The 25,884-nt window shown below is 51.3% G+C and overlaps 1 protein-coding gene across 1 annotated transcript; it reads left to right on the plus strand.

Annotated features, from left to right (window-relative positions):
- Nucleotides 1-760: 760 nt before the first annotated feature.
- On the plus strand, nt 761-25,431 carry RBM18 (RNA binding motif protein 18). Its single transcript, XM_056138612.1, has 6 exons — nt 761-893; nt 4,661-4,789; nt 11,561-11,687; nt 15,525-15,611; nt 18,242-18,327; nt 23,458-25,431. The coding sequence occupies exons 2-6, from the start codon at nt 4,677-4,679 to the stop codon at nt 23,615-23,617; spliced, it is 573 nt and encodes a 190-aa protein (XP_055994587.1). The 5' UTR covers nt 761-893; nt 4,661-4,676; the 3' UTR covers nt 23,618-25,431.
- The last annotated feature ends 453 nt before the right edge of the window (nt 25,432-25,884 follow it).

The following is a 25,884-nucleotide window of genomic DNA, read 5'->3' on the forward strand; positions in this document are numbered from 1 at the left end:
ACTTTACACAGGCCAAAAACTCTCGGGACCGCGATCTCAACTGTAAAATGTGCGCGCCAGTACCAGAGTGTTCAGGATTACGGGATAACAGCACTGAGATCAGGAATGCAGAACTTCGCAGAGAAGCTACTGAACAGCAACTGTCTTGCCTCCGCACCGAACAGCGATGAACAGCCGAGAGTTAAGACTGGGCAAGCTCAGTGACTAGTCTTGGATAAGCAGCAAGCGGCTCTGACAATGCGCTTTCCTCTCGTCTCGGGAGAGGAGCACCTACCCCCCAGTGACCTGCTCTGAACCGCGACTGCGCTAATTTGCTCGGGGTTCCTCCCGGCTCTGCAGTCGGGAACCACTCGCGGCGGTGCTCGGGCGACCAGGTGGGATGCTGGAGACGGAGCCTGGGTCGGCCACGCGCCAGGCCCACGCCCTCCCCGCTAGGCCGTGGCTGCCGCCCCCCTGGGGGCCGGCCAGGACCCAGCAAACCCGACCCCGAGGGTCCCCGCGGCAGCGCCGGGCCCCGCCCCCACCCGCAAGGCCCCGCCCCGCCTTAAAGGTCAAGCCGGCCTCGCAAGGAGCGCGTGCAGGCCTGGGGGTCGCGGTTCTCTCAGGCGCCCCCGAGGTCCGAGTCGAGCTCCCAGGCACCCGTCCCCGCGTGCGCCTCGTGCCCACGCCGACTCACCCACTGCCGCCCAGGACACTAGGGGAAGGCTCAGGCGCCCGCGGCGGCGGCGCAGGCGCGTGACGTCACGGGGCGGCGCCGCGGCGCAGGCGTAGTGCGTCACGGGCGGCCAGGCAGCCGGCGGCGTACGGGAGGACGCGTCTGAGGGCCGTGGGGGCGCCGGATCGGGACGTGCTTTGGGGGGCATGAGCCGAGGGGACGACGCCGAGGCCACGAGGTGAGTCCGGTCGCGACGCGGGCCCCACAGCTGGACGCGGTCCCCGCGAGCGGCGCCCCGAGAAAGGCTGCCCGAGCCGAGCCGAGCCGAGCGGGCAGCCCAGGCCCCGCCCCGGATCGTCCCGCCGCCGGCCCGGAAACAACAAGCCGGGGGATGCCCGGGGACCGGGAAGCGGGCCGGGCCGGGCCGAACCCGCGGGGGCCGGGGCCGCTCCGCATCACACGCGCGCGCGCACACACACACACACACACACACACACACACACACAGACACCTACGCGCGCACACGAACGCGCGCGCGCACAGACGCGCGCACACACAAACACACAGACGCATACACGCGCGCACACACAACGCACGCACATGAATGCACAGACACGCACGCACACTGACACGCACACACTCGCGTGCACACACACACAGACGCACACGCGTTCACACACGCACGCACACACACGACTACCACCGGCGTTCTGGGCGGCCGGGGCTCAGCCCAGAGAGCAGTGGAGACGCATATTTTATGGCCAATCCAATCAGAGGGGTTGTCTCCATTGCTGCGCCCAAAGGCTGTTGTTTTGGTTTTTTTTTGTTTTGGTAGTCGCATGCCATCTTGGTTTCTCATTCCACCCTCCGCCCTGTCACCACCATGCTGCCTGCATCGAGCTGGCACAGATGTCAGATTGCAGCCCCACACCCAGCCAAGAACTAGGAATCCTTGGGCGATTCCAGGGAAGAAAAGGAAACCCATCCAGGGACAGGAGTGGGGGGGGGGGGGGTCGTGTCACGAACATGGAGGGTCTATGGAGCAGCAGCCTGGAGCAGAGCAGTGCCCTGAGCATGATGATCGAGCCCTGGGCAAAAGCCCTGCTCTCTAGTACTTAGATTCTGGCCAGGGGAACCCAAGGTAGAAGGGACAGGAACTCACCAGATTGCCGGTAAATGGGCCTCGAAATGAAAGTGGCCACAGTGCAAAGGAACTTGCAGAGTGATGACTTACAAATGTCAGGCAGTAAGGAGTTCTAAAAGCCAGGATTTGGGGTCCATGTCCTGAATGCTTTTTTCTTTTTGGGTCACACCCGGCAATGCACAGGGCTTACTCCTGTCTCTTCACTCAGGAATTACTCCTGGCGGTGCTCGGGGGACCATTTGGAATGCTGGGAATCAAACCCGGGTCAGCCACATGCAAGGCAAATGCCCTACTCACTGCGCTATCGCTCCAGCCACATGTCATGAATGCTTCTTACTGAAAATGCTTCCCCTGTTGTGAGATTAAGTGCCTGTTGGTGTCGGTGCTATATTTAGATGTGGAAAAAATCAGGCCCGATCCTTCCAGACCTATGTCAAGTGGCATCTTCCGAGCTCTTCTCTCCAGTAATTTTTTTCCCTTTAATGTGATCTTTTTGGGGGGTGAAGACCTGTCAGTGTTTAGGGGCTGTGCCAGCTCTTTGCCACCTGGGTAGCTGCTGCAGTGAATCTGAGGGAATGACAGCTTTCAGTGTATGACAGCTGTATGATACTGCAGGACCTTGCAGTGACAGGGGTCAGCTACATGCAGGGCAAGTGCCTTAACCCCTGGGCTACTCTGGCCCTGCTCTCCAGTAACTGTGAAGTTGTCCAGTTGAGTCTCCCTGTCAGGTCACTTTGCTCAGCCATGTGTGCAAGCATTTATTGCTAATGACGGCTTGCTTATTTTGCTTTTGTCTGCCTTCTCTTCCAACTATAAACGGACTGAGGTCTGAGATCTTGCGTGTCCGCTGCTCTGTCACCAGTGCCGAAAACACAGAAATGCAGTTAAACTTTATAGGGGTGATCTGTAGGAAAAGAGGAGGCAAAGAAAGCAAGGAAATGACAGAACGTTCCTTCTCCCTTTTCCATTCCTGGAATTCCGTGTCTGTTTCATCTTTCAGGAGTGAGGAGTAACAGACATAGTCCATTCACTTCTCTTGTTCTCAGCACACAGCCCAGGATCTAGTAGTTATTAGTAGATGCTTGCTGGTCATTCATTCATTCCTCGATAGACTGTGTGAATGGGAAAGGAAGAATAATGCTCTTGGGGGCAGGGGGAAGCGGGCTGTGGTCCTGCAGTCAGCAGTTACCTGGGGGCTAGCGTGTCCTCACCTTTCTATGCTGTCTGCTGGTGTGGGTACAAGGGCATGGCACGGTAGCACTCAGTATATGGCAGCTGTGGTCATTCAGACCCAGCTCCTGCAGCTCTGGCCCCTGAGGCATCCCTGGTTATAAAGGACACATGTTTTCTCGGCAGGGAAGTCTGAAGTCTGGCACAGACAGCATCTTCCTAGGTTTTTTTTTTTTTGTTTTTTTTAATCCTTTCGGGGCTGGAGCGATAGCACAGCTGATAGGGTGTTTGCCTTGCATGCTGCAGACCCAGGTTTGATCCCCAGCATCCTTTATGGTTCCCTGAACACCGCCAGGAGTGATTGCTGAGTGTTAAGCCAAGAGTAACTCCTGTGCATCTCTGGGTGTGACCCAAAAAAAAAATCCTTTCTTGCTCTACTGCATTGTTTGTTTTCTATCTTTCAGCCTTTTGTTTATTGTGGGGTGGGAGGCAGGGGGCCAGAACCTGCAGTGCTCAGGATTTGCTTCTGGTTCTTCTCTTAGAGATCACTCCTGGCAGTGCCTGGGGACCATATGTGATGTCTGGGCTTGAACCGGGTCGGCTGTGTACAGGATAAATGCCCTGCCCGCTGTATGGTCTCTCCAGCCTTTGTCGCATTTTTCAGTTCTTGCAACAAGCTTAAGTAATCAGGTCTAATATGTATGCAAGATTTATCCTGTAGAGATGAGGCAACGGGAGCTTAGAGAAATGCTTAGTGGAAATGCTAAAATGAAAAGTTGGGGTTTTGACACAAATTTTTTTTCATGACTATTTTCATTGTGCTGCTCATACATTTTGGCTGTGAGAGAAGCTAACCTTAGTTGGAAACTCTGTAGGTGCCACACTGTATCTTTAATGCTTGAAGATGTTTTGTTTCATTGAATGTGCACAGCCCTAGGGAATACTTACCCAGGGTACAGGTAAGGCCACAAAGACCAGAGTGGTTAAGTCACTTCCCCAAGCCTCCAAAGAGGTGGAACTGGGATAACCAGGGAGGAAGTAAGTTTTCCCAGACTCTCCCAGATTAGTACTAATGGTAATGGAAAGGGCTAACATCTATTGAAGACTAATGCCGGTTGCCATGTGTCGAGAAGTTTTTATCTTTAATCTTCACAATAGCCCTCCAAGACCTGATCTCTGCACTTCACATAGAAGAAGAAACTAAAGCCTACAAAAGCCCAGAGCTCGTCAGGCCCCACAGCCTGCTCTGCAGCCCAGTTCTAACTCCAGAGTGTCTAACCGTAGTCTTTGCCCATGAGAAGAGATTAGAGAAAAGATCAGTAAGAGGCACTGGTGGCATCCACGGTGGCTTGGGACACCGAACTGGAATCCGTAGTTGAACTGGGTTCTCATGCAATAGTGGGACCTTTGCCCCCTGACCAGTCGGCCCCTGGCTTCAGAATTCAGAAGGTGGAAAGCTTGAGTTTCTGCCGGCAGAAGCCCCACCCCTTTCATGAATTCATCAGTGCCCTAGGAGCTGTCCCTGGGAGCGGGTGCAGGGCCTGGGGTTGGGGGATGGCCCAGGCCTTCCAGGGACCGTCCAGGCCGGGCCCTCCTCGACTCAGCGTTTGCCAAATCTGAAGCCTCGTGTTCGTAGTTCCTTCAGTAGCATGTTGTCCTGTCTCCTGCCTTAACGTCCACGTTTTCTTTAGTATTTCATAGAGATTGATGGAAACAGAAACCAAAACTCTTCCCCTGGAGAATGCATCCATCCTTTCAGAGGGCTCCCTCCAGGAGGGGCACCGCTTATGGATTGGCAACCTGGACCCCAAAATCACAGAGTAAGTCTCAGTCAGCTTGAAGAATGGTCTACAAAATGGCGGGGGGCCGGGAGCGGGGCTGGGGGCTGGGGTTGTAGTAATAACTGATGTTTAAAGGGATCTTGGATGTGGGGCATTTGTGTTTACCTTTAATTGTGTTTTAATTCTCTTCGGAGGGGATGTCATGTTGTCTGTTGCCATTGTTGTTACATTTGAGCGCTGCCCGCTCACAGACTTTGCTTGCCTTTACACCCTTGTTTCTTCACTGTGGATAACAATCCCGTGTAGCTGAACACTGTGGGGAGGGGACTCAAAAAAAATGTGTTGACGATAAAGGGTGTCTGAATACACAAGCAAAAGAAATTGTCAGAATCGTCTGCTTCATGACTGGGTGTTTGTGGAAGCGTATATACCTGTGTTGTGTTTCTTAGGTGAAAGTAGTCACCAGTGAAAAAAGTTTTAAGAAACCCTATTTTCGGGTCTGGAGCAATAGAACAATGGGTAGGGTCTTTGCCTCGCACGTAACCCACCTAGGTTGGATCCTGGGCATCCCTGAGCACTGCCAGGAGTGATTTCTTAGTGCAGGGCCAGGAGTGACCCCTGAACATTGCTAGGCGTGACCTTTAAAAAAAACTTTAAAAAGTCTGACCCAAGGTCACCAAAGCCTGCCCCTTTGGGCCGTATCACTTGATGGACAAATGTGGGTGCAGAATGGTCCAGCCTGGAGACTGGAGATAGCGGGTCGGGCACTTGCCTTGCATGCAGCAGACGTGGGTCCGATCCCTAGCATCCCATATGGTCCCCTGAACACCTCTAGGAATAATTCCTGAGCACAGAGCCAGGAGTAAGCCCTGAACATCGCCAGGTGTGCAAACAACAACAACAAAAAAGTCCTATTTTGTACTCCATACTCTATTGTCTTTTCCTTCTTGCTAAGGATGGTGTTACTATTTTCAATTATTTGACTTCTTAGTTTATTAGGCAGTTATTTTCTAGAATCAGCCTCCGGCATACTTTTATAATTCAAAATGAAGAATCCAGACGTTGTGGTACTGCCACAGAGCAGCACCATTGGACCAGAGCCCACATGAGACCACTGTGGTCACAGCGAAACAGCGTTGGACCACAGCCCTGAGAAGAGACCTGGAAGGGGTCTCAGGTGCTCCCCAAGCCCCTCTAGTTTTCATTCAGGGGCCTCCTGGGTGCTAAGCAGCACGCAAACTTTTTTCACTCTCGGGAGCCTCATCTTAAAGTAACCAACACTCAGTGAGCAAAAATAACAATTCAGAGATGGTCTGACGAGATCGGGGAGGAGGCACAGCCACCACCTTCTGGCCGGGGCCACCCTGTGCCTGGCGATGTTTCAGCAGACCCTTGCAGCACACTTGCAATGTCTAACGTGGTCCAGCTCCCTTCCCCCGTAGCGGAGGAGAGGGGCCCTAAGAGATGGAGACGCCAAGGACCCGGGGTCACAAGGCTGGTTGAATTGTTGACTCCCCACCTCTTGCTCTCGTGGCTGTTAGACTGGAAAGGAAGTTCCTGGAGAGGGAATTGAGTTTTGGATGGTTTTCGGTTCTGTTCCCCCAGGTCCTCTGTAAGGGAGAGGGTAATCATGAGCGGGTTGAGCTGTCAGGATTTGGAGTGATAGCCTCTGCAGTAATGATCAAGTTCCTCCCTCTGGAATAGTCTCAGAGCAAGAATAGAGGAGACCGGAGTTCCCCTGCCGTGTAAGTTAGGGAGGAGAGGAAATAGGAAGACTAGTTGAACCGATGCATCGGGATCGTAACGAAGCTTAGTTCCTGTATCCTGCTCGACCTCAAACCAGCTCCTTGTAGGCGACTGATGGGTCCCTCTGGAAACAGCGGGCGATCGGCAAGCCATCACATTTGCCTCCAGAGCCTTCCACAGTCATCAGGGAATTGATAGAATTCATTTGCTTTCTCTTTCTTGTTTTTTTTTTTTTTTTTTTTTGGCTTTTTCGGTCACACCCGGCAATGCACAGGGGTTACTCCTGGCTCATGATGCACTCAGGAATTGTTCCTGCCAGTGCTCAGGGGACCGTATGGGATGCCAGGGATCGAACCTGGTTAGTCGCGTGCAAGGCAAGCGCCCTGCCCCCTGTACCCGCTCCAGCCCTTTGCCTTCTCTTTTACGGCATGCTACTCTGGGGGTGGATGGGCCTGTGGTTCTGCCCAGCCTCTCAGTGTCTGGTGAGCTGAAAAGCCGTTTCCCACTAAGTGGCAGGAATGGTTTCCGTCCTCGTTTCTGCCTGTCTGCATCGCAGTCTGGCAAGAGAAATGCCCGTCACTGTCGAGACTCTTGTCCTCACCGTGTCTTGCCGCTTCGTGGGAAGGTTCAGATGGGCATCTGCCACCTCAGTTCATGTCCTCGGTTAGAGCTCGGAGTGTTTCTTCCGCTCAAGCGTAAAGTGAGGGACGTGGGCTCCAAACCAGTATCCACCCCGCCAGTGTCCCTCTCTCTCTCACTGGGCCACAGGTGGGCCCCGAGCCCTGGGCTGTGTAGCGGGGTCTGTTGGCTCGATGCGTGGTTTCTGTCTCTGTAGCACTGGAAGTCATTCTGATTTGTTTTCCTCTGCAGTCTAAAAATATTTTTTTAGCAAACAAACGAATTTATTAAAGAGTAATTGGTTTTTAAAGACATAACTACCGGTTTTAGCTTATGGCGAACACGAAGTGCTCAGTCAACTCATCTTATTTACCCAATCACAGCAAAACAGTCCTACTATTCCAGTAAAGCAGGTCTTACATTGTGTAAATGTGGAGTTTCCTTCCAAAACATTCCAAGCACTTACACTCCTGCAGCCCGTTCCTCTCCTGCTGCGCCATGATCAGTTTTTACAGAGTGGACGGTGCTGCCCCCAGGGGGTGCTGGAGGAGTCTTCGGGTGCACAGTCTTACCCTCAGGTGCAGTCGGGAAGCACTTTCTGTTCTGGGGACAGAGGTTTCCGGGGACTCGCCCAGTAACTTTTTTTTCCCTGAAAAGTAAGTGGTAGGCCAAATAGCTTGGGAACTCTCTTTCTCCACTCCCTCTCTCCATCTCTTTCTTCTTCTCCCGCTCTGTCTCCATCTCCCTCCCCGTCTTCCTTTCCCTCTTCCCCTCTCCCTCCCTGTCTTCCCCCTCTAACCTCCCCCCCATCCTTCCCTTCATTGCACTGTCAGGAGTGGAAATCAGAAGGGCAGGTCAAGTCTCAGCATCTTAGGCCGGTGTCCTCCCCCTGACCCACGTTCCAGCCTTCCCGTTTCTCTTGCAGCCCAGTCTTCATCTTCCCTCTGCTTCCTTTTCATGCCTCGGTCTCTATGAAATAGCCTTTACTTACATTTGAATCACGCCCCACTCAGAAAACATTGCAGACCCGTTTCTCACATCATCTTTTTTTTAAAAATAAAAAGAAGTCTGAGAGTTTTCTCTGAATCAGTCGTACACTGAGAACCATCCTCACTGCCCTTTCATTTATTATTTCCCAACGCCTCCAGCATCAGTTAAAAGTCCCTCTAGGCTTGCATCCAGCCTTCACTGCCTGCCCCCTGCCTGCCTCTCAGCCTGGGCACTCACCGCCTCCCCCACGCCCTTCCTCCCACCCCCCCCCCCACCCCCGCCCCTAGTATTCCCTGCACTGCCCAGGCACCTTACTTTCTGGAATGTCTGCCTGCCTCCCCTTCCCCTCTGCTCATGCCCGTCCCTCTGTGGCAATGCTGAGCTGTTTTGTGACCCTTTCAGTATGTTCTCCAACCCAGTGCTCTTGAGCCCCAGAACCACCCCACGTACACTTAAAAAAAAAAAAAAAAGGTTGAGACTTAAGGTCGTGAAAGGGGCCCAGTCTTAACTCCTCTGCCTATTCAAGCAAGTCGTACAGGACTTGGCATATGCTCCGTATGGCTTGTAGCACTTACATAGATTGTCTCTGCAGGAAGGCCGCTTTGTTTGCGCAGTGTAGTTGAGGTAGAGTGGTTACAAAAGTGTTTATGTGTGTACTTCTGAGCTTGAATGAGTGTTTGTTATGTATCACTTGGTTTTGTGTTGTTGGGTTTGGGCGGTGCTTGAGCACTTCTCTCCGTGCCATGCTCCAGAGTCGCTCCTGGTAGTGCTTGGGGGACTAGGTGGTGCTGGGGGGGTCACACCAGAGCCCCCCACAGGCAGAACATGCAGCCCTTCCCCTGGCCCAGGAAGGTCCTTCCCAAGACCAAGGACAGAGAACTCTGATGAAGGGGCCAGAGAGATAGCACAGCAGGAAAGGGACTTGTCTTGCATGCGCCCAGACAGGGTTCAGCCTCCAACACCACATATGATCAGTCTCCTAAGCAATGCCAGGACACACACACACACGTACTGCACAGCACCATGAATTAGCACACACACAGTAGCAGCACAGGGCCATGCATAACCTTTGAGTACAGCCAAGTGTGACCCAAACACCAAGAAAAAAGAAAACTCGATGAAGTTGCAGTATATGCGTAGAACTGGCGTATAAATCCCCTGACTCCTACGGGCTGCAGGGCCCATATTTCATTGGGAGAAGCCAGGCTGATGAGTAGTGAACGCGCGCAGGCTTCAGCGGCAGATGAAAGTGTTTGCAGATGTGAAAGCAAGATTCTTCAGGCCTTTTTCACTATCAGAGCTTGCAGTCCCCATCTCCAGGAAGCAAAATAGTAAACATTTCATTCCTTTTGTTTCGGCGTTCCGATAATTTCAAGAAATTATCAAACAAGAAAAGAAATCCTGGAGAAGTTGAAAGACACAGCCCTAAGCAGATGTTCCTGGAATCTTAAGGTCACATTTCTCGGGCAGCGTGTGTTTGTCAGCTTCTCAAAGAATAATCTGTCCGCGTTCCACCCCCACCCCCCCCCCCGCCACCGAATAAATTAAAATTCATTTCCTAGGAAATGCCAATCGCCTTACCTTCCTGCTATTAAGCAGAATGCAGCTAATGAAAAAATGACCAGCCCACAGTCACCCTGAGTTTTTTTTTTTTTAAACCGAGTTGGCCCCACCATTCAGTGGCAGTTAGCGTGATGGTGTGGTTTGAATGGACACGGGAAGTGAGAGGTGCAGCTGCGCATTGCAGACGCGGGCGGGAATCATGGGTCCTGTGTTCCCTGAGAGGCCCCCCGTCATCAGCCTGTTCAGAAACTCAAGGAAAGCCAGAATTCGCACTTGAGGTGTCTCCTTTATTCTGAAGAGCCTGAAGAGTCTCCAGCCCCCATCCCCACCTTAGACCTACTGGGACCTCGCTCTCCCCTCCCCGCCGCCCCGTCTCCCTCCCCTCCCCCCTCCCGCAGTGGGGTCTCGTGATGGACTATGTGGGAACTAGGCCCTCTCGACTGTCTTCCCTTTCAAAACAGGTCTGAAGCCCAAATTCATATTCACGGTCCACTCTGGGATCTCTGCTTCCTGCCCCAGCCCTGAGCTCCATCTGACTGCCTGGTCCACTGTCGGGCCCCTGACTCTGGTGATGGGCTCATGGAGGTGCCTCAGGGTCCAGTTCAGGGCCGCATGTGATCCCCTCGGATGTCTCCGCCTCCCGAAGGAGTGTCCTGCTGGAGAATCCGATCCTGATGAGTGTCTCCTCGAAACAATGTGAATATAAACGTGGCTGGAGGGACTTCGCTGACTCCCTGTGGGGTAGAATTCCCAGTAATAACAGATTTAGCATGTGGACCGATACCTTTTTAGTATCACAGGGACGGCATTGTTTAGAGAAAGCCTTGACTCCATTTGAATAGTGCGGAGGATGCCAGGAGGAAGGCCAGAGGAAAAGGAAACGGGAGAGCGGTTGGTTTGTCTCACCCTCACCTCAGATGACAGGAAGTCGGAGTTGAGATTGGCCACATCTGTTTGAGTCACTTGAAAGCTCCATAGAAACCGAGCCCAGGACGAGGGCCAGAGTGGCAGGCGCTCGGGGGCAGCCCCCCGGCAGGAGGCCTCTCTTCCTCCGCCTGTCTGTGTTCTTGATCCCAGATCGGCCGTGCAGGCACCTGGGGTGTCTGGGGACCCACGGCGGGAAGATTGGTAGGATGGGCCCAGCTCCCCCGGCCCTGTGTGGGACCCGCCTCGGTCACGGTCCTAATGTGCAGTCACGCCCGAGCACTTGCAGACATGCTACTCGCCACAGCGTGGGTTTGGGCTGTCTCCCACTGCAATTGGGGGGAGCCAGCGGGGATGGCGGCCAGGCCATCGCATTGTTGACGCGGCCGTGTGGGTGCAGGCTGCTCTGTTTCTGAGATAGGATAGACAGACTGGCATTGGGTTGTGGGCGCGTGTGTTTCTGCTGAAGTTCGAGTTATTCACAAATGCAATTGCGTTGCCAAGAAATTAAAAATAAATCGGGGCTATTTTTGAGCTTTTTCCCTGTTTGTGGGCCAGACAGCTGTTTGTTAGGTGTGGGGTTTTGTTGTTGTTGTTGTTGTTGTTTGGTATTTTTGTGCCGGACAGACCCATAGCCACGACAGTTTCTGTTCCACCTACAGGCAAACAACCCTGCTTGCCAAATAAAGGAGCGCAGCAGTTTGGGTAGAGGACACGGGCCAGGGGTTCTCAAGTTTATTCCTGGGGTACGTTAACTCCGGGAGCCAGAGAGATAGTGCAGTGGATAGGGCGCTTGCCTTGCACACGGCCGACCCGGGTTTGATCCCCGGCATCCCATGTGGGGCCTCCAAGAACCGCCAGTAGCGACCCATGAGTATCACAAGAGATGGCCAAAAAAAAAAAAATACAAAACAAATTAGCTCGAGGTTTTGCGTGACCGGCGGGCTCACAGGCTCTGTCTCCCCACAGATACCACCTCCTCAAGCTCCTGCAGAAGTTCGGCACAGTGAAGCAGTTTGACTTCCTCTTTCACAAGTCAGGTGCCCTGGAGGGCCAGCCTCGCGGGTACTGCTTTGTGAACTTCGAGACTAAGCAGGTAACACCATCCCTCCCTCCAGGCACCCCTGCCCTGGGCGTTAGGGGACCTTGATCCCGGTGGCCCTCCCTAGCCGGAGCCACATCTGGTAGGGCTCTGAGCGCCTCCCTGAGCTGCACCTCAGCCCCACTGACCTCGTGACCACTTTGCACATCTGCCCTCCCTGGGCCCACGCGGGAAGGCGCCTGACCCACTTTCCCAACCAAACGCTCTAGGATGCCCGCACAGAGCACATGGCCGCCTCCTCCCTGTTCTGTTTTGTTTTTCCGTCAGCGGTTGGCCAACAAAGCCTCCTTTTCTTTCAGTAGCTCTGCCCCGTGCTGCTGAAGCCCCCCCCCCTCCCGTCTGTGGTGAGCCACCCACAGGCTCTTTTGAATTTTCCTTAAAATGCGCCTGTCTCGGGCCCAGAACAAATGCAGGCACAGGCGAATGTACGTAGAAAAGAGAGTCCTGCCCCATCCAGGACACACACAGGTATCTTTTCGTGAGGCAGTCTGCAGTCTGCACCTGGGGGTTGACATGCGTTTATAAAGAAACTGAATCTGAATGTTATTAAACGCAGAGGCACTTCTTAGTACCTGCGATGGCTTGATAATTCGTATGTAAAAACATTGCCTGGTTAATTACTTTATTAGTAATTATATTTGGATATTTTTCTTATTTTAAACCTGCTTATTTATAGATGAAAATATGGATAAGTAGCTTCACTCAGCTTGAAATAATCACGCTAATAGTTACGTATTTTTCTTGTTTTTCCACATTCATTCATAGTTCATAGCACAGATAGGATCATATTATCGTGTTTACCACTAGGTGCATTAAAATTTTTCTGTCAACTAACACACTTCAAAATAATATTATATGTCGTGATACTGTGATTTTACTACAGTGGCTATGAATATATGTACACATGTGAAAATTCAAGGTAGCTGTATTCTTGACGTTTATGCATTTTATTATCCATTAAGCCTCTGGGGTCCGAGCAATAGCACAGTGGGTAGTGCGTTTGCCTTCCATGCAGCCGACCTGGATTCGATCTCTGCATCCCACATTGTCCCCTGAGCATTGCCAGGAGTGATTCCTAAGTGCAGAGCCAGGAGTAATCCTGGACATCGCTGCATGTGGCCCCAAAATAACAAAAAGCAGTCCTCAATTTGAAAACAAACCACCCCCCAAAAAATGGGAGAATAGCAACTAGACAGAGAGAACGGGGGCTAGTGCACTTGCTTGCAGGCCACCAACCCCACTTAGAATCCCCGATGTCATATAAGGCCCCCCAAGCACCTCCAAGGACCGCTACTAACAGAGCCAGAGTAGCCCCTGAGCACAGCCAGGGACGGCCCCAACACTCAGAAGTAAACAAGAACACATCAGTATCACTTTGACAACTGCATAAAATGTCATTTCATATGATCATCTGGTAAATTATTAGACAGATTCTCTAAATTTGCAATTCAGGCTGTCCCATAAAAGCATAGATACCCGTTGGGAATCTCATGTAGGTCTGACAGTATGCATGTTTTCTATGTTTATGAAAACAAAGGACATCAGCAAAAAAACATTTTTTTTCTTAATAGAACTGCCAACTTACCTTCAAAAAACCCGCTGTGTTCTGAGATTGTAGGAAGATGTCAAATGTCTTTTATATTGGAAATTTTTATTTTCTAAAATATTTGCAAGTCCGATAGACAATAAGTGATGTATTCTAATTCTTCAAATATTTCTGAGGGTGCTGAAGGCATGGCCCGTGTGCTTAGCATTCCCACTTCTGGTGGGGATGTGATGACCCAGGTTGTGGTGCCTGGTTGTGGCGCTCTCCCAGGGTTCCACGCCCCCTGGCCCCCGGGTGCAGTGGACTGTGGCATGGGGTTGGGGCTCTGGCTCATAGCCTTATACCTGCAAGACAGGGCAGTCACCACCCCACCATCTCTTCCTGAGTAGATTCCCGAATAGGCAGTTATGTCGGGCAGTTGTGTCGGTGATCCCCCATGCTGCAAGCAGTGTCCAGCCTCCCCGAAACTCCAGCAGCACCACGAGAGGGCACAGCCTCCATCACCCTGACCAGAACATAAGAGAACCTCGGGAGGGCGGTGCCAGGTGGGCACCGGGGCTGAATGTGAGAGCACCAGCAGTGGGGGGAGGAGACACAGGAAGTCGGGATCGACGAAGGCCCATCAGTCACTATAGGCTTTTTTTTTTCTTCTTTTTTCTTTTTGGGGCATACCTAGCAATGCACAGGGGTTACTCCTGGCTCTGCACTCAGGAATTACTCCTGGCAGCGCTCAGGGGACCATACGGGATGCTGGGAATCGAACCCGGGTTGGCTGCATGCAAGGCAAACACCCTCCCCGCTGTGCTATCACTCCAGCCCCACCATAGGCATCTAATGGTATTGTCGACTCCATGAACTTGGAAATGATACGCTGAGATAGGAAATTAACTTTGAAATAAGATGTCATGCTGATACTGTATTACTGCTGGCACTACAAAATTCGTTTTTGGTTTTTTTCTTTGTTTGTTTGTTTGTTTGTTTCAAAAAGACCTTCCAAGTTCACATTCACTAAGTGACATTTGACCAGAAACTTAAAGACCAACTTACTGATGTAATCCAGGAAGACGAGTCCTGGTGATTCTCCATAAATCCTCACGGGCAGGCGTGCTGGCGGGCTCCGGGGAATGAGCAGCTCTTCCGTATGCAGCCTGGACTGCCCGTGGGATCCCACTGTGGCCTCAGATAGACTCTTGTGTTTCTCTTCCTGTTCCTTCAAGGGCTCCTTCGCCCCCGGTCAGCATGGGGTACACTTGGCCCCATGCCTCCTGCACACACACGAAGCAGGGGTTTGGCAGGATGGGAAAGTACGGCCAGGCTTCCTGGGAATGGCCCGGAGTGACTATTACCCAGTGTCAGGAATTCCTTTCAAGCTTGTTGCTCGCCTCTCCGATAGGGAAAGGGTCAGGGAGTTCCTGGCTCTGCAAGCCAGGTGCCTCAATTGGCCCGCACCAATACCTTGCTCATGGTCACTTTGACTCACTCCTGCTTTTTCCGGCCTGGTTCCCTGCCCTCCCTGCCCTCCCATGTCCTTTGAAGCCAATGCTGTTTCTCGGTTTGAGTTCAGGAAGGCGCAGCCCTGATCCGGGTATAGCCTTAGCCCTGGATAGAGGCCCCTAAAATAACCATTTTGAGAGAGTAGGTGCTACCTCACCCAAGTGAACTATGTGGAAAATTAGCAATACTGTTGTCCAGGGCTGGAGCAATAGTACAGCAGGTAGGGCATCTTCTTGGCGTGCGACCGACCTGGGTTCGATCCCCTGGCACCCCATTTGGTCCCCTGAGTCCACCAGCAGAGAGCCCTGAGCACAGATCCAGGAGTGAGCCTTCAGTACTGCCAGGCACCCAAAACAAAAAAACAAAAAAATACTGCTATCAAACATCAATGCGGTGCTTGAAACAGGCTCCGTGCGCGCGCGCGCACACACACACACACACATACACACACACACACACACACACACACACACACACCTGTGAGACATTGCTGACTCGTCCACTCCAGGGAAGCAGCTCATCCAGGCTCCAAGCTCCGAGTACACACACACACACAGACACACACACCAGTGAGACGCAGCCAGGGACGGGGCCAGGGTGCAGATTCTTTCCGGCGTGACTCTTAAGGAACCCGTGCCCTTTTCTGTTAGTCTGCCCGTGTTTATCAGTCATTGCCTTTAGCCAGTCGCTTCCCAAGAGCAGTGGGTTAGCAGTGGGTGAGGTCCTCCAGCAGGACAGGCAGCGTCCTGGGCCTCCTCCTTGTCTACTAACATCAGCCCTTTCCCGGACAGGAAGCGGAACAAGCCATCCAGTGTCTCAATGGCAAGCTGGCTCTGTCCAAGAAACTGGTGGTACGGTGGGCACATGCCCAAGTAAAGGTAAGTCGGAGTGGGGGTCAGGGGATGCCGAGAGACTACGTGATGGCCCTCGCAAACAAGCCGCCGAGAGACCACTCTCCACTCACCGTTCGCCTCCCGGCCTCTCCACATCTGGAACAGGCAGACTTCGGTCTCCTACTTGTATTTACCATGTGTGTTGCCAGATTTTTCTTTTGAGAAACATCTCAGGAGGGATTAAGTTCCTTCGTTGTTTCTCTCCACATACCCACAGATTCTGTTTTTGATTGATTTTTCCATGTGGCTGATGTGTACGCTCAGACTCCCTCTCTCTCTCTTTCTCTCTTTCTCTCTCTCTCTCTCTCTCTCCCTCCCTCCCTCTCCAACCCCCTCTCTCTCCCTCTCCCTTCCTCCCTCTTTTTCTCCCTCTGTCCCTTCCTTACTCCCTCTCTCTTCCTCTCTCCCTCCCTGTCTCCTCTTTCCCTCCCTCTCTCTCTCTCTGTCTCTCATGCGTGCACATGCTCCCTCTCTCACATTCTTCGGGAGGAAAATTGTATTTATTTTTTAAATTAGCTGCTTTAGGCATTATTAGACTCTTCCCAGCGTCCCAGTTCTGTGGGGAGTTTGCATGTGTTTATTCTAAGAGCTTGGGAAACGGGTCGTCAGAAGGACTGCTCTAAGCACCGGCTTCTCCTCACTCCAGAGAATTGGAGGGTTCTTTTGTGGAGCTTTACAGTATCTGCATTTTTCCCCCCTTGGAAGGCCTGAAAAGGGCAAACTGCTTTTATTCATCCGGTGGTTGGTCTCTTAGAACGTGCCGGAGAAGACGGGTGGCATTCCCTCAGACCCGGTACAGAGGTGGGTGCGGTGCTGAGTTGATTCCCTTCCTCCCACGGTGCGACCTTTCGGCTGAGGCGCTGTACCAGGCTCTGTGCTCAGGGTTCCCCCCTCCCCCCCCCCAGCAGTGCTGGGGGCAGGGGCGTGCAGTGCTGAGACTAGAACTGGATGTAGCCTGCAGGACGCCCTTGGGGCTCCCTCGTACAGTGGGGTCTTAACAGGCCTCGCTATCAAGAGATTTCCATTCAGATTGCCCATGTCGCTCTGTAGCTCTGTGAGCGGCCTCTGAACGGAAACTGCTCAGGAGAGACGCAGAGAACCACACACTTTGAGCTCGGCATCCAAGCTGAAAATCAGACTCTTAGGAGTCTTCTGAGTGTTCAGGTAATCACAGGGCCTTCTCAGTTAAAACAGAAACAACGAGAAGGATTACCAAATGCATTTTCTACGCAAGAAAAAAAATCAGGTCTCGATTGCCAAGCTGTCGTGTTCCGCTCCTGCGTCTCATTGAACAGACATGCAGGAGAAATCATGGCTCTTGTCTCATTCGAGACCCCCTCTTGCCTCATGCTTCTCTTCTCTGGCAACTCTTTTTTGACCAGAGGTTCCTGACTGCTAATATCATACCTTTTACCAGAAGTATGTGATTATCTGTTACTAAACTTAACCCTTAGTATAGAACGTTGTATTATCAGTGACTGAAAACACTGTTCCTCCTTTTCTTGTTTGTGCAGATCAATTAATAGTTGAACATTGGGGGACGGGAATGATAGTACATCAGGTAGGGTGTTTGCCTTGCACACAGCCCATCTGGGGTCAATTCCCAGCATCCCATATGGTCCCCTGAGCACTGCCAGGAGTAATTTCTGAGTGCATGAGCCAGGAGTAACCCCTGTGCAAAGCCGGAACCCCAAAAAAAGGAGTTGAACATTAAATGCTCAGTACTTTGTGAAACCCTACCAATAAGTATTGTGGTTTCATTCGAAGTGGAAAGGGGGCTGGGCAAGTTGGGCTTCATCTGGTGGTGCTTGAGGGCTACTCCCAGCTCTGCTCAGGGAGCAGGGATCATGTGGTGGGGGGTGGGGGGGGTAAATATTTTGAATACAGCCAAAGAAATTAGCTAAGCCGCAATAGGTAACAGTTGATTTAAGTCTAGTGGGCTGGAGCGATAGCACAGCAGGGAGGGTGCTTGTCTTGTACGTGACCCACTCCGGTTGGATTCCCAGGACCACCTATGATCCCCTGAAACCCGCCTGGAGTGGTCCTTGAGTGCGGAGCCAGGAGTAAGCCCTGCACTGCCAGACCAGTTGTGTCTCCCCGCCCCCAACCCCCCCAAAAAAAACAGTTTTTAAAATAAGATTGTAATAGTGCAACTCGCTGTGTTTTGTGCTGTATATGAATTTAAAAGTTGAGGTTCTTGGGGGTTGGAGTAATAGTACAGCAGGTAGGGTACTTCCCTTGCACGCGGCTGACCCGGGTTCGATTCCCAGTATCCCATATGCCCCCGAGCACCACCAGGAGTAATTCCTGCGTACATAAGCCAGGAGTAACCCCTGTGCATCGCCAGGTGTGACCCAAAAAGCAAAAGGAAAAAAAAAGTTGAGGTTCTTCCTATATGAAATGAGGACTTACAACTCGATGGGATGCTTATTCTAAGAATTTTTTTAAGAGCCAAAATAGTGGAGTTTGCATTGTTTCCCCATGGAAAGCAGTTGTCAAGTGTCTGTAAGTGAGCTGATCACACTCTAGTGGGACAGGGGTTTTCTGGAGCTCCACCCCGCAGAGCAGGACTGGTGTGTGCTCAGCAAAGTGGTTTCCCTTTTCCTTCCTTCCAGAGGTACGATCACAACAAGAATGATAAGATCCTCCCCATCAGCCTCGAGCCATCCTCCAGCACTGAGCCCGCTCAGTCCAACCTGAGGTAAGCGGGGCCCCGGGGAGGGACACACGCTCCCCCAGAGCCCGGCCACTTCCTCCCGGCAAGCCTTCCTTTGCGGTCCGGGAAATCTCCAGACGGGCATTGACAATAGCATCCGCTAAATTTTGGCACACTGAAAGATGGGCTCGGTTAGTCTCCAGAATGTGCGTCTCTCCTCCTGTCGCCTCAGGATCGCGTGTTACCCATTTATAGAATCCATTCACTCCAAAAAGGAGGCAGAATTGCTGCTCCCAGCCTTAGTCCTGGGAAGGCAGCTGCCTCCAGCCCAGCCGGTCACCTCAAAACAAACATTGGACTCACCGTGAGGGTCTGTGGTGTTGGTCACTTCAGCTCCTCCCCGTCAGACTCTCTGTGCAGTGCTTCCCTTCGCTGTGCCATTTCAGTAACTATAACAGTTTGGGTTCTAATATGTACAAATTGTCAGTTACTTCTTTGGAGTTAATTCAAAACAGAAGGAGCTATGGGTTGGGTAGAGAAAGGGGAAGTGGATGGCTGAGCAGAAGTAGAAGGAATTTTTTTTCCCCTTCTTTCTTTTTTTTATTTTTGCATCCTAACCTCGGGAGAAATTATAACAATAACTCTAACAATAGCCAGGATTTAAGGAGCTTGCTACGAAGCAGGCACTGCCCGTGCTAAATACTTCAGATGCTGTATGTCAGTGAATTATCATAAATATTTTGGTAAAAGTTCTGTTACACTCATTTTACATAGGAGGAGACAAACCTAGTGGGGTAAAATACCTCGGCCTGGAATGCAAAGAGCAGAGTCCAGATTACAGCTGGGACTGTTGGGCCCCCAGCCTCGTCACCTCTTCAGGGACACTCCGGGCTTTGTGCAGCTCTAAACTAATCCAGAAAGCAGGGAAGGTGCATGAAGGATGGGGCCGGAGACACAGCAGCTTGCCTTGCACGCAGCTGACCTGGGTTCGGTTCCCGGCAGCCCATCTGGTCCTCCACGCCTGCCAGGAGTGATTCCAGAGCAACACCTGGGTGTGGCCCAGAAAACTAGACACACGCCGAGAGAGAGAGAGACAGACAGAGTACGAGAGCAAGTACTAGGGAGCAATTTCACTGTCTCAAAAGACTCAGAGGTCAGTGCTCTGCCCCACGGTCAGGAAGGCAGTGGCTGTGTGACAGCGGCTAGGGAGCAGAGCCAGAAGGCTTTCTCATATCCTTTCTGAACCATGCCAAAGAGGCGCATGCATATCGTTAAACTGCCGGGGAAGGGAGGAAGCCTGAGACGTTTTTAAGAAAGACAAGATCAACAGACTGAAATTAACTGTGCCAGGTCCAGAACCTACTACAAAGGCTAAGGCAGTTGCCTCGCACGTGGCTGCAGCCACGACAACGGTGCGAGTCCCAGCTCTGCTTCTGTGGCCCTGAGCACGGAGCCAGGTGTGGCCCCTGAGTGACAACAGGTGCGGCTGGTTAGGAAGAAAGAATGATGATTGGGGCCAGAGAGGTAGTACCAGGGGCAGGGCACTTACCTTGTACACAGCCAACCCTGGTTCAATCCCAACACCACGTATGGTTGGTCCTCCAAGCCCAGCCAGGTACAATCCCTGAGTGCAGAGCCAGGAGTAAGCTCTGAGCAACCCCATGCATGGTGTAAAAAATTAAAAAAGTAAATCTTTAAAAAAAAAAAACTCCAAAACAGATTTTTATTATTTTTCTTTTGCAGCTTCTAATTTGTCCACTTTTGTTGGTATTAACTTTCCTACTGCTGATGTTTGGGGTTGGGGGTGTTTATGTTTTAGTTTTGGGGTCACGCCCAGGAGTGCTGAGGGATGGCTCCTGGGCTCTGCCCTCGGGGCTCACTCCTAGAGGGTTCAGGTGACCATATGGGGTGCCAGGGATGGAACCCTGGTCAGCTGCTTGCAAGGCGAGTGCCCTCCCCACTGTGCTCTCTCTCCAGCCTCTTCCCCCTAAGAATTTAACCTTGATCACAGACAGGTGGCTGCATTTGTGCTTGGTGACAGCCTCATAAAGCAGTGAACTCCGCTCTGGTTTATTTTCCAAGTTGGTACTTTGCACTAGTGTTTTTCATCTACTTTTTTTTGAATTTTTTACATTTTTTTAATTTGGGGGCCACACCTGGTGATACTCAGAGGTTACTCCTGGCTCTGCGGTCAGGAGTTACGCTTGGTGGTGTTCGGGGGACCATATGACATCCTGTGAATCAGATCTGGGTCATACACCACCAACGCCCTCCCCACTGCACTAGTGCCGCAGCTCATCATCAGATTTCGAATCTCGAGAGCCTGAGCTTAACATCTTTCCCGTCACATCCTTGCCTGATTCGGGAAGGCTATTGCCCTGGGATTCAAGCTGCGGGAAGGCGTGGCTGCCTGGCCTCACTCATGGAGCAGCTGCTGGGCTGCCCCTTGGTAAAGTTCCATCCCCCTTTGCCCTGTTGCTGCATCTGCGAATGTCCCAGCGCCCTGGATAAAGAGGAGCCATTACTCTTTTTTTTTCCTTTTTGGGTCACACCGGCAATGCACAGAGGTTCCTCCTGGCTCTACACTCAGGAATTGCTCCTGGCGGTGCTCAGGGGACCATATGGGATGCTGGGAATCTAATCGGGGTCGCTGTGTGCAAGGCAGACGCCCTCCCTGCTGTACTATAGTTCCAACCCCAAGAGGAGCCATTACTCTTGAGGGGGTCTGAATGTCCACGTTGTGTTCGCTAAAGTCCCTCTGTCCATAGACCGTTGACAGCGTCAGAAATAGGAAATGCCTGTTGCCCGTGTGCTTTGCTTTCTGACCCAGCACTAGCCCACAGCGTGAGGGAATCCCGCTCAGCTTCTGCGCCGTTTCCTCCTCTTTTCTCTCACGCCCTGCTCCGCTTCCAGCCTGGTGGAGAAGAAAGAGCGAGCAAGGGCTTTGGGCATCAGCAAACTGGACTTGAGTGAGTCCACACCCCTCGACTTGTCAGATGTGTGAGCCTTGGGCATACTCTGCCCTCTGTATTTGCTTTTTCCTTCTAAAACCTTACAAAAATGGGCCCGAGGGGCTGGAGCGATAGTACAGCGGGTAGGGCATTTGCCTTGCATGCAGCCAACCCGGGTTTGATTCCCAGCATCCCATATGGTCCCCCGAGCACCGCCAGGAGTAATTCCTGAGTGCATGAGCCAGGAGTAAATGCTGTGCATTGCCGGGTGTGACCCAAAAAGCCAAAAAAAAAAAAAAAAAGAGAGAGAAAAGAAAAGAATGGGCCCGAGAGACAGTACAGATGGCAGTGTTCTTGCCTTGAATGCAGCTAACCCAAATTCTGTCCCTCTCACCACATATAGTCCCCAAGTAATCCCTGGGCCCAGAACCAAGTTACTGGGTCTGTGGCCCTAAAGCAAAAATACATGAAATAAAACCTTCCAAGGTTGTTGCAAGGATTCAAGAGGCTCCAGGAGGCGTTGGGCACGGCCTGACTCTGCGTAATCACCATGTAAATGACAGCTGTACAGACAATTTTGTTAAGAGAGAAAAAGGTTTCTAATGATTTCCCATGAGTTTTTTTTACATTGTTAATGATCCAGAAGTTAGTATGCAAGTCAGTAGAATGGACCTTAGAGTCAGACTGCCCTCGGGTCTCAGCTAGAGAACACTGGGCAACTAACCGCTTTCTGTGCCTTCTTTTTATCTGCAAAATAAAACCCAAAACCTCCCTTGCAATACTGCTTTCAGCCCTTCATGAATTTGTTCGCAATTTCAGTTGTTGTTTTCGGGACACCCTTGGGGTGCTTACTCCTGGCTCTGTGTTCAAGGGTCACTCCAAGTTGGGGATTGGGGGAACATATGGGGTGCCGGGAGTTAAACCTGGGCCAGCCACGTGCAAGGTCAGTGCCTTCCCCACAGTACTGTTGCTCTGGCCCTGTTCTTGCAATGTTTTTCGTTACAAAACACCCATGACAAAATTCACCATCCTAATTATTTTCAAGTATATCATCAGTTGTTACTAAATAATTTATAGTGTTGCCCAACCTTCACTACCATCTACCTCTGTAGTTGTTTTCATCTTGTAATTTGAAAACTTGATACCTGTTAAACAGTAACTTTGTTTCTACTTCTCCCACCACCTGCCCCCAGCAGCCACCGCCTACTTTGTGCCTGTGATTTGAATGACTGCTAGTCTCTCACATAAGCTGAATCAAACAGTGAAGTAGTGAAACAGGTCTGTCTCAAAAAGGCAGATACCAGAACCCCAAATGTTCCCCACTGCCCAGGCACTGCCAGGAGTGATCCCTGAGAACAGCCAGGAGTAAGCCCTGAGAACAGAGGCCCAAAAACAAAACACAGAGGGGGAGGGCGGGGAAGCAAAACATTTTGGGTGTACACTACCTCTTCCCAACCCTGCTGTTGCTTCCTCCACAAATTAATTTTGAGTCCCTGTTCACTGCCAGGCATGAGGCGGTGAGCAGCGTCTGGCCCTGGGGATTCCACGTGGTGATGATTGAAACACTCCCGAAGGTATCTGGGCTCCTAGCAGAACCTGTAAAGCTGTCTGGTGCTTCACAACATTTAGGTGTCGCGGGTACATGAAAGTGGTTCTTGGAGGGTCTCTGAGAGTGTGTGTGTGTGTGTGTGTGTGTGTGATTGGATGATAGAGACCGGCACAGCCACAAAGCCACCTGAGCCACGTACTCTGCCTGCCATCAGGAGGCACCTCACCACAGAGCATCCAGACCCTTGCATCTTTCTTAAAACCAGCACATTAGTTCGTGTGTGTGTGTGTGTCTGTCTTTGTCTTTGTGTCTGTGTGTCTGTTCATATTCAGGTGCCTTGCTTGCTTCTCCAGTATGCAAAAGGGGCCCCAGACAGGTGAGCACCTCACTGCAGAGCGTCCAGACTCTCGAGTCTTTCTTAAAACGAGCACGTTAGTTCATGTGTGTGTCTGTCTGTCCATATTCGGATGCCTTGCTTGGTCTTCTATTATGCGTAAAGGGCCCCAGACAGGTGAATACCTCACCGCAGAACGTCCAGAATCTTGCATCTTTCTTAAAACGAGCGTGTGTGTGTGTGTGTGTGTGTGTGTGTGTGTGTGTGTGTGTGTGTGTGTGTGTGTGTCCTGGGCCTGCCATCTGCAGCCCAACTCTGACCCTCTACTGTCCTCTCCGCAGTGTCACCGCGAAGATCAAAGCCATTGAGGCTAAGCTGAAGATGATGGCTGAGAACCCGGATGCCGAGTACCCTGCCGCCCCGGTGTATTCCTACTTCAAGCCGCCCGATAAAAAAAGGACTACTCCTTACTCAAGAACAGCCTGGAAGTCCCGGAGGTGATGGCTGCAGTTCCTGTCCCCGTGCAAGCACACGGATCCCGACCCCTTAGCTCCTCTGCCTCTGTCCTCCCTCGGTGTGACCGGTACTGTCCAACAGAGCACAAAGCACACGGTAGACCGTGGTGACGTAACGTTTTTGGATGTTCTCACGGCTCTTGCTTCCCTGAAGTATGTGTGGAATTGAGCATTGTCCAGAATAAATAGGATTCTCTCCAAATCTGTGACTCAAACTCTGGGATGCGCTAGTTGGCTGGTCTGTTTGAATTTGTAGCTCCAGAAACAACATATATTGGTGCCAGAAAGGCAAACTTTTTAAAAAGTTACTATTTCAATCAGGAAACTAAATTTATTAACATCCGTCTTAAAAATAATAGAGCATTTTTTTTCTGGTGCTCAAGTGTCTTTGCAACATAAAAGTGAGAGACGGGGAAGGAAGTAAAATATTTGGAATCATGTTAGGAGCTGGTGTTCCCGAGTTCCCTGCAGCAGTCCCTCTAGCTGGGCTGAAAGAGAAAGTCCTCAGCCAAAGAAAGCTGGTTTTTAGAACAAGGATTGAGGTCTTTTTTCAAATGTTGCTTATTGATTCAAAAATCTCATCTAGGCAGACGTGGTGTATGGCTTAAAACTCTGCATCAGCAAAACAAGAATAAAATTTAGTATACACCAACCATAATGAAATTCTATTTGGAAACCCAACTTTTATTCTGTAGTGATTTTTTTGTTTTTTTAAATAGCCCTGCCACCTTCTGTAATATCAAGTGTTATTTAGCTGTGGGACTTTTTAAATCGCTCTTAGTGCATGAGGTTGTTTTTATCGCATGAGAATGTTCCATTTGGAATTGCATCCTGGTCAAAGTAAATAGGAAAGCAAGCTTTTTCTTTGAAAACCTAGCCACCATTCGCTGATGGCTCGCAGACATCATTTTCTAGTTGTTTTACGAGAGTCCAAGCAGAGGACACGTGAGTGCCAGGTGCAGGGAGAGGATGCAGAGGCCATGGGCGTGAGCCCCAGCCTGGCAGCACTGTCGCAGCGAGCCCCCCGTTTCCGGTTTAAAAGCCTTGGGAGAGGACAGAACTTCTTTTCAGAACGTGCTTCTCCCCAGCCAGGCTCTGCTGCATGGAACATGCTGAGGAGAGCAGCAGAGCCCCGGGTGAAGCCACAGGCCTGGCAGCGTCGGTGACGGCAGTCACTTAATTTCTGTCCGTAACCTTGGTCTCAGGGGCCACAGCATTGCTGCTTCCCTCGGCAAGTGACTCTCTCAAGGACTGTTCCTAGCAAGAGAAAACTTGGATTAGAGGAACATCAAGTCTCCCAGGAGGCCTCCGTGAGTTTAAGATTCTTGAACCCAAACTGGCAGCATGGCGAGATCTACAGGTTCTTAGAACTGAGTCCGAGAAATTCTTAGAGCCTTTCCCTGGGTAGCTCTTTTTAGAGACTTTAGAACTGTTGCGTAGTTTCTGCGTTTGTTAGTGATTTGACATGCTTCCCTTCCATTCTGAGGGTTAGATCCAGGAGGGACATGCACTGGCTCTCCCCCACCCCACCCCACCCCCTTTTTTTTTTGGTCTGGTAACTTCGTAGAACATAGAGCTCACCATTTTCTCCTTAAGTTCTCAGCGGGTGATGGTGGACTAGGACTCGGACGGACTTAATGCAAAATCGTCTTCTATTTTTAATAGGATCTTAGAAAATACTTAACTTTGGATTCTAGAGAATCGTTTCCTTTAGAAAACAGAGCTATTTATTTGTATTTAAAGCAGTGTTTATTTGTACCGATTCTTACTCTTCTGTGTGAATAAACGCAAGACATTGTGTGTGGTGGTGTCTTCTCTTCCACGCTTCCTCCGCTCACAACGGTGCCTCTCGACGGGCCATTTCTGCTTGGGACTCAGACTCCACCCCAGCCAGTGTGCTGTCTCATCAACCTCTTTGCATAAGGTTTCAGCTCTCGTGACCCAGCATACCTCTCCACATATACGCCTGCCAGTTTCTGCACTGAGAACAAAGAGATGAGCTGTTCCCCCTGCAGGTCTGTGGTGGAAACCCCTGAGAACGTCCTGTGTTTTGGGTCACACTGGCCCTCTCTCAAAGTAGAATTTTCCAGTGAGGGGCTGGAGCAATAGTACAGTGGATGGGGCATTTGCCTTGCGCGCGGCTGACCCAGGTTCAATCCCCAGCATCCCATATGGTCCTCTGAGCACTGCCACAAGTAATTCCCTAGTGCAGAGCCAGAAGGAACCCCTGAGCATCACCAGATGTGACCCAAA

The sequence above is a fragment of the Sorex fumeus genome, unplaced genomic scaffold (assembly GCF_029834395.1).
Source record: "Sorex fumeus unplaced genomic scaffold, SorFum_2.1 ptg000129l, whole genome shotgun sequence".
Lineage (NCBI taxonomy): Eukaryota > Metazoa > Chordata > Mammalia > Eulipotyphla > Soricidae > Sorex > Sorex fumeus.

Coding starts and splice junctions, on each gene's coding strand:
- RBM18 (XM_056138612.1), top strand. CDS start 4,677: ATGGAAACAGAAACCAAAACTCTTCCCCTGGAGAATGCATCCATCCTT. Junction 15,612..18,241: donor GGGCACATGCCCAAGTAAAG/GTAAGTCGGAGT, acceptor CCTTCCTTCCAG/AGGTACGATCACAACAAGAA. Junction 18,328..23,457: donor CCCGCTCAGTCCAACCTGAG/GTAAGCGGGGCC, acceptor TCCTCTCCGCAG/TGTCACCGCGAAGATCAAAG.